At 35.0% G+C, this 8,413-nt stretch overlaps 1 protein-coding gene across 3 annotated transcripts in view; it reads left to right on the forward strand.

The window, feature by feature from the left end:
- The window catches only part of LOC18422968 (protein DETOXIFICATION 35), a 38,101-nt gene extending 34,962 nt beyond the window's left edge, over positions 1–3,139 (forward strand). For 2 of the 3 annotated variants that reach the window (XM_011627619.3, XM_088872471.1), the window contains 5 exons: positions 862–918; positions 1,061–1,299; positions 1,624–1,742; positions 2,649–2,735; positions 2,829–3,139. In XM_011627619.3, coding sequence (XP_011625921.1) covers positions 862–918; positions 1,061–1,299; positions 1,624–1,742; positions 2,649–2,735; positions 2,829–2,897 — 571 coding nt within the window. In that variant the 3' untranslated portion in view covers positions 2,898–3,139. Of the gene's footprint in view, positions 1–599; positions 684–861; positions 919–1,060; positions 1,300–1,623; positions 1,743–2,648; positions 2,736–2,828 lie in introns of those variants that run through there. The other variant, XM_088872470.1, reaches the window with a different exon arrangement.
- The last annotated feature ends 5,274 nt before the right edge of the window (positions 3,140–8,413 follow it).

The raw sequence follows: 8,413 nt of genomic DNA on the forward strand, positions 1-8,413 counted from the left end.
GTTGGTCAAATATTCCAGAGATATTTGGGGAATCAGTTTTTATTTGTTGTTATTTTGTAAGTTCTATTTAATACTTGGTGAATGAAATAATGGGTACAATTGGATAACCCTTAAACTATGGATGTAGGTCCAAGAGACCGAACCACGTTAAATCATTGTATATTCTTCTTCTCTTCTTCTTAAATTTCTTCAACAGGCTTTCTATATTATAATTACAAGAAGAAATAAGTTTGCAAGAAACAGTGGTTAGGACAATGTCGAATCCTAAATCCTGTACATGGCCAAAAAGCCTTGGGAAAATTTAAAATAAAAGCATAAAAATATGACAAATAAAATAAATATATTAAAAGTAAGATAAAACCAAAAGAAAACTCCAAAATATGCTTAAAACCGTATAGAAAAAATGGATCTAAAAAAATTGGTTTATAGTTGGGGACATTTAAAAAAGAAAAATCCAAAAAAGGAAAATATAAAAGTAGAGACTAAAACATCTAAATCATATACAAAACATTTATAAAACATACCCATATATTTTTTTACAATTTTTTGGATTTTTTTGAAAATGTTTTATGTACCCCAAGTTGGACACAAATCGCGTTAACTTAGTATTGCCCTATGGGCGAGGCCAAGTTAGTCGCTCGGGGCGGACTCGAGCTAGTCCCGTGATATTAGCAAGAAACATTGTAAGAAGAAAACCCCACAAAGAAAATGACTGAATTTGAGAACTTATAATATGTAGAGCACCCAATTTTCTATATCTACATCTATTTGAAGTAATTACTCCAAAAAAAGAGAAAACTGTATAAGAAGATAGAGGATTGCTTGATGACCTTTTTTTTTTTTACTTTTTTTGTGTTTCAGCATGAATGTCAATGGGTGGGAGGCCATGATTTTCATCGGTTTCATTGCCGCCATCAGGTGCTAACCGTTTCAACCAATTTTTTTTAAAGATCTGCTATTCTTCTGATGCGTAATGTGAATATTTTTTGTTCGTCTTCCTTATGATTCTTTGAGGAAAATGACAATCTTACCAGCTCCTTAATTGGAATTTATTTTGCAGTGTTCGGGTTTCCAATGAACTCGGCTGTGGCCACCCAAGGGCTGCAAAGATCTCTGTTGTTGTGGTGGTTATTACTTCTCTGATTATTGGGATTTTCTTCAGTTTTGTCATTCTTGCAGCCCGTGACCATATTGCCATCCTTTTTACTAGCAGTGACATTATCCAACAAGCTGTCTCTAAGTTAGCTCCCATACTTACAGTAACCATGGTGCTTAACAGCATTCAACCTGTCATTTCAGGCAATTCTTTCACTGTTTTGCCTCATCAGCGCCACATCTAAACACTCAGTTTAATGTGTTTTGTTTACATGTGAGAGAAAGAGAGCATTATTTCCTTATAGTTTGCATCAATGTTCAAAAAATTGACTCGGCCAAGGAAATCGGACATTGGCCGAGTCTCGGCTGAGTAACTCGGCCTAGTTCATGTCATGTTAAAAAAAAAGAATAACTCCGCCTATGTCATATTGCTGTTTTTAATTCTTTTTAACTTGTGATCACCATTTGACTAATTATGTAATTTATTAATTGTGGTTGGTGCTTTATACTTTTAATTGGTATTTGCAGGTGTTGCGGTGGGTGGAGGATGGCAAACTTTAGTGGCTTATATTAATTTGGCCTGCTATTATATTTTTGGGCTTCCTCTTGGGTACCTTTTAGGTTACAAGTTCAACATGGGTGTTAAGGTCAAATCTTAACTTCGTCTCTTATGATAATGAAAATAATTCATTGTTCTTTGACCAGATTTAAGTTTAAAAAGGACAGTTCATGGTTTCAGAGGTAAGGGCCCCTTTGTTTCTTTCTTATACTTTCAAAATGTAATATACCTATTTTTGGCCTAACAAATAAATGTAAATCTCTGCCCTTCAATCCTGGCTGCTGGTCTTCTCATGACCTGGTCTGGATTTCTCTGTATTTTGTTTTCCATTGGGGCTTGTCATATTTACTGATAATCTTAGAGACATTTATCTTCTACGCACTTTTTTTTTTTAAATTATCATGATTAGTTCTAATGTTGATGACCAGATACTATTTCGATATTTTTTTTTGCAAATCGCTCCTGTTATTCTCCAGTAAAGACTCTTTCCGATAACATGTATGTCATTTGAAAATGAAATCAGCAGTTTGTATTTGATAACAAGCATGTCACTCTGATATCTCAATAAGGCAAATCGAAAGCAATTTGCAAGTAAATGATAATGGATACACAAGTCAAAGCCATTAAGTTGGATAGTGGTTTTTGATATTTTAATTTGGATAGAAAGTAGAATTTGTTGTCAACTTCATCTTTTATAAACTTATTATCATATTTATATTTTAATTCCATATAACTTTTCATATATAACTAAAATGTTATTTCGTGATAAATAATATATTTGCTGAATTCCCAATAGCCTATATGTCAATTAAAGTCCTGGAATTATTCAATTAATTCCCGATATAACAGATAATCATGAGTAATTCTGATGAAATGCCCCACCTATGATATATCAAGAACGATAATCGTCACTAAGTTGATACTTGTAGATATTTGCTTAATTTTGTCATGCTCTGGGCTTACTTAGACTTTCTGGCAATTCACATCTTACTAGGGTATCTGGTCTGGCATGCTTTGTGGACTTGCATTGCAAACCTTAATACTGCTATTTATCATTTGGCAGACTAATTGGAACAACGAGGTGAGAATCCATTTCTGGAGATTGTTAGCATTTACATAACCAAAGCTAAACTGATTCATATCTGTGTCTGTTTAAATTGTTTTCACAATATAGGCTGCATCTGCGGTTGAACGAGTTCAGCAATGGGGAGGATTAGAAAGAAAAAAGGAGGAGCAAATTTGAGTTTTGGATCTTATCAAATCATTATTGCTACATGCTCTATAAATTGTGCATTCAATGCACAAACTTTTGAATGCAAGTGGTAGAGGGTTTGCATTCCTTCTCAAGTTTGTTTTGTTTTCAATTTAGTTCTACTATAGTTAGATAATTAAATAAGGGAATCTAACCCACGTTTAAGGGGTTAAAGTGAAGATTTTGAAGAGTTATTGTGCTTTAACTTGGTTCAATAATAGTCCCCTTTGCTCTAATATCAAAGAATTTTGGTCTATTTGAATAATAAGGTCCAAAGGTCCAACTTCACTTCTTTTTCAGATTCTAATGATATACTGTAACCACATGAGGACTAAACCAAACATGAACTTGTAAAAGTTCAACTTTGTTACCTGAAAATTGGAATTTATGGAAAGAGGCAAACACATGAATTTTGGTTTTAAATGCTATTTTTCGTTTGCCGGGTGATGACATTGGGATTCAGATTTGGTTTCCAATATGATTTGGTGATTCGTCTTTCATAAACAATTTTGAAAATAGGCAGTTATGTATAGATGACCACCTAGGTGCAATATTTCAAGACATATGTTGTTTTCTTTGTCCTTGAAAACTGGAAAGTAACCTCATCCTTTTAGGTTCGACTTTGGTTAACCGCTGAAACAGCATAACCAGGAGAACACTGCATAACCATGCATAACCGAGATGAAACGTTCAACCAAGGTCTAGATTGCACTACCAGGGCCTAAAACTGCTCAACCTGAGTTCTATACAATAATTCTGAAGACAATTCCGAAATGGAACTAAGCTTTTGGGATCCATAATATTTCGAAGTCGTTAACTGAAATCAAGACCGTTGTTGCAAAGTCTTAAGTCCCAAATGGAAGTCTGATTGACATGATCTGTATTGTAGTGGTTCTTGGACTTAGCCAAGGCAACATAACTCTTTGCTTCAACAGTAAGACTGGGAGGCATGAGATGCTCATTGTCTTAGAGGCATCTAATGCCCCTAACTTGGAAGATCCAACATACAATTGGGTTGTGGCAAGAATACCCCTGGGATACTACCAAGCTCAGTGAAGCATTGTATTGATTCTTTGAGTTGCACATTCAAGAGAAGCCACCCAAAGAAAAACTTCGCACGTATTTGCCCATAAAACGATTTGGCATTGGATAGATTTTGATTTGGTCCAACGTTTATAAAGATCTATAATGAAGTGAGACGTGTGGCAAAGAAATAGGCGACACGAGGTAGAGCTATGCCATAACTGTGGTGAAAAATTCACATGATATCTAGTGGCAGTGAGTCGTTATAACTGTCACTAAAGATTGCAAAACACTATTCACCCTAGGTTTAATAGTCATAACTGCAGCCAAAGCTTGTGGAGAAGCAAGAGTCAAATGAGAGTCACTAATAACCTCTGCACTTGAGCACAAGAAAATGGCGCCTATGCGAGCATGCGAAGTGTAGACTACATGCCCATGCACAAAATGTTAGAGAGAATTTCTCAGGATTTCTCTATATGTACTTGCCTCTCTCATCGTAATTTGACGACACAAACGTGAGTCACTCACATAAATTATAGTTTGCCTCAAGTATGAAAATGCAACAAACAAATTATGAAATTCCTTTTGTTGGTATTGATCACCCTTTACTAAAATTAACATTCCCCATTTTGAAACAATTACTCTTGCCAATAGCAAATTAGGAGAGACTGTACAATCCTGAAAGTGTCCTAGAGGCTTGAAATTTTACATAGTGTATACTATAATTGTGAGTGGGTAAACCTTAAATTGTGTTTATGTGTACATAAAATATCCCACATATCATACATTATCTATGAGAAGATCATTTCTCCTTAAAAATGCTTGTGGGTTAAAGGCCATGCCCTCCAAACTCCTAGAGCGCTCTAGAGAATGCCTGAATCTTGTAGGAAGAAACTTCACTTCAACACTCATACAGGCGAGTCCATGAAGAATGCCTTGTATGATGACATCCCTGCCCAGTCATTTTATGACCTAGACAAATGATTCATTAAGAGCATAGCTCAACCTCTTCTTAAGGTGCATTTAGAGCACCACAAGACCTGGGATGTGAAAAACTCTAAATATTTCAATATTTATAAATGAATCCCACTGCTCTAAACTCAAAAGTAACTTGTTTTTACCTTGATGTGTGTTCTTTTCCGTGTGTTTGTATGGTGATATACGACTCCAACAAATGAAATGTAGAACACAATGAGAAAAGAACAACACCTTTTCAATTTATCAAAAAAATAAAATGCTTGCATTGGGTTTGTGAGCTCTTGTGAAACCGATTAGGTAGACTGTCTTGGGACCTGGCTTATATGTTACCGGCGAGATGTCCTCGCACACTCTAGAAGGTGAGTTGGGTTGAGCAGAAGGAACGCAGGAGATCTCCTAAGGGTTTGATATGAGTCTCCCCCTCCAAATCTCCGAAGTTTATGAGTCTTGAAGGGGAGTGTGACCTTGCCTTCTCACTAGCCAGGAGGCCTTGGGAATGGGTTTTCGTACTAGGGTGAGACTTTACTTTCTAGGCTAGGGTTGGGTTTGTTGTCTCTCTAGAATGGGAAACTTATGGCTCAATCTAAGAGGTTTCTCTCTCTAGGCAAGGGTCTCTCTCTAACTAGCTCTTTCTCTCTAACCGAAGTCTCTAATTTCTAACTCTTCAACTCCTCAAATGATCAATTAGGTTTTATTTTTATTTTTTATTCAATTTATTATCAGATTGAAATTTAGGTTTGAGATTATTTGGATTTCTAAGTTTTGTTCAGGCTATTTGTGTCATTTTTTTTGTTATAGAGAATTAAGGTGTAGGATTGAAATTTTAATTTTTATAAGATAAAAAACAAATATTTAAGATTGACTAGGGTTTCTTTGAGAGAAAGGTAGGTTTAAGGGTAGCTGTTAACAAAAAAAAATAGAGAGAAAGAAGTAATATTTATTTTAGGTCATATGAAAATATCTTTTTCAAGTAGACTCTTTTGCTTATCTTGAGAGGGTATATTTTCTTGCCATATATTATTATTATTTTTTATTTTTTATTTTTTTATTTCTTTTTTCCATTCTTTCTGCATCAATTGGTATCAGATTTTAAAAGATCTATCCATCACAATGGTACTAAAACCCACTATTAGAGTTGAGAATGTATGTAGGGTGCGGTTTATATAGAGCCGAGGCTCTGAACAATCAAATTAGAGCTCATCTTTAAATACTGACGAGAAATGTGGTTTCAATATTGGAAATCTTTGACTAGCCTTAAAATATATCTTCATCTTTAATTATAATGTGGTTTCAATATTAGAAATCTTTGACTAGCCTTAAAGTATATCTTATCTTTAATTATAAAACTTAAAGCTTTCAAAATAGTGTAGATGGAGCAGATCTATGAAAACTTGAATAACTTAAAATTGTTGTTGTTGTTAGTACTATTCCTATTATTGTTATTATTATTATTATTATTATCATTTTATTAGGAGATTGAAATTTAGGTTTGGGGTTATTTGGGTTTCTAGTTTAACTTTAATGTATTAGTCTTTTTATGTTGTAAAGAATTGAGCGGTAGGAATGGAAGTTCAAGTTTTTGATGATGCAGATTTCTTGGAAGTTTTAAGTAAAAAAAGAAAAAAAAAACAATAGAGAGGAGAAGTGTTTACACTCAAATCTGCACTGATCTCTGTGAGATCTGCTCAAATCTTTACAAAAACTGAGTTGTTTTTTTTAAAGGTAAAGAAAGTAGGGTCGCTTGAATTATAGGCTCAGAAAAATCCCAGATCTATACAGATCAGATTTTTTTCTAAGTCCACTAGTTGCGCCAGCTCCAAATCTGTATTTTGACAAAAAAAAGCTCCTAAACCTAATTAAATCTAATGATGAACTAATTTTCAAAAAAATAAAATAAAATAGATAATTAAATGAATAAAAACAAACTAAATTAAGCAAAGAAATATATACTTATCTCTAGGGACCCGAAACCCGGAGTTTCGGGCTTGGATCAAGCCGCTCTTCCGATTTGTGCCACCATCTCCTGTTTTGGATGCCTTTGCTTACTGAAATTGATATATCTAAAGTTCTTTTACCTAGATCTAGGGTTCCTAAGGCAGGAGAAAAAGCTGAGAATTTTAGATACGGTCTACCTAGGCCTGTTCTTGGGATTGGAAGAGACTTTTCTTAGTTTTCCAAGGTTTTTGGGATGTCCATAGGCTGAATATGACTTCCGAGATTTTCTCTGATTTTTTGGATTTGGCTTAAATTTTTAGGAATTTTCTAAAGGTTTTTCCTATTTTTGGTATTTTTGGGCTATTTTTCTAATTTCGAGAATTTCTAAGGGATTTCTTTGTGGTTTCTAGTCTCTTTCTTTTGGGTTATGAAGGGGGTATTTATAGAACTCCATTGGTGATTTTTCCTAACTTTTTTAGAGTTTGTTTTGGAATTTTTTGGATTTTTCTTGAAGTTTAAGTCTTATTTAATTAAAAAAAACACGTTTACTACGTCATCGGATGAGTTGACTGCATCATCAGCCCACATGGACTAAATTATTATTTGTTATATCTATTTATCCATAGGTCCGATTTAGGCAGTTCTTGGACCTTTGGAAAGCTCTTGAGCTCTACTTCAAGTTGGGATAGGATTTGGGTAGTTTTGGGTTAATTAAATTGAGTCTATGTTGCCTATGGTCTACTAGGGTATGTTTGGTCCTTTATGACCAGAATCAAGGTTTTTAGGAGTTCCCTTAGCCAAAATTACATGGGGGTGTCTACAGTTGCCCCTCTTTGACATTCACCTGGGGCACCAAGTGAATAGCAAAGAAGTAGACACCTGAGACATGGTGGGAAGGAAAACATTTTTCGAGGGATCATTCTTTTGAATGACCAGTACCCTTTGGGTAGGTGGTACGCCGATGGATGCTTTTGATCCGTAAGATATTGAACTGGCATTGCTATCTTTGATTCAGTGCGGTTGAGAGGTCTCCGACAATCGGGATCCAAACTGACAGTAAAAAAGAACTGTGCTATCTTTGAGCTGGTGACACTCCTTGTTGTAGTCACTGCAATGTTACCTGGGAAGCTGCCAGTGTAGTCATCTTCGACTTTAGACCTTTTTCTCGGGGTCTGATTCTCCAATCAATTGGGATTTTGATTTAGAAGAAATGATGGGATGATGAATTTCTGGCTAATTGAACTTCTTATTTTCCTTTGATTCTGATTATTGGGGTCCACAAGTTCAGGCTTTTTGGTATGGGAACCTATGGGTTGGTCTCTGTATTCCCAAGGGTTTGCAAGCATGGCAATCCAGGATTTGGTGGCGGCGGATGCATCAAATCCCAGCCTCCATGAAACTCCTTTGTTTTTTAAACATTTTAGAAGGTTTTGAAGATAGTTTGAATTTTGAAACAGAAACAGAGTTTCGAGCTACGTTTTAACTAAAGAAATTAAGGTTTTTGAAAACTCCTGAAACACATAGGGGAAATTTTAAAGATGGATGAGAAATTTTGAAAAGCAAGTTTTTGG

The sequence above is a fragment of the Amborella trichopoda genome, chromosome 7 (assembly GCF_054954075.1).
Source record: "Amborella trichopoda isolate Santa Cruz 75 chromosome 7, AtrichopodaSantaCruz75HAP2 v2.0, whole genome shotgun sequence".
NCBI classification, from domain to species: domain Eukaryota; kingdom Viridiplantae; phylum Streptophyta; class Magnoliopsida; order Amborellales; family Amborellaceae; genus Amborella; species Amborella trichopoda.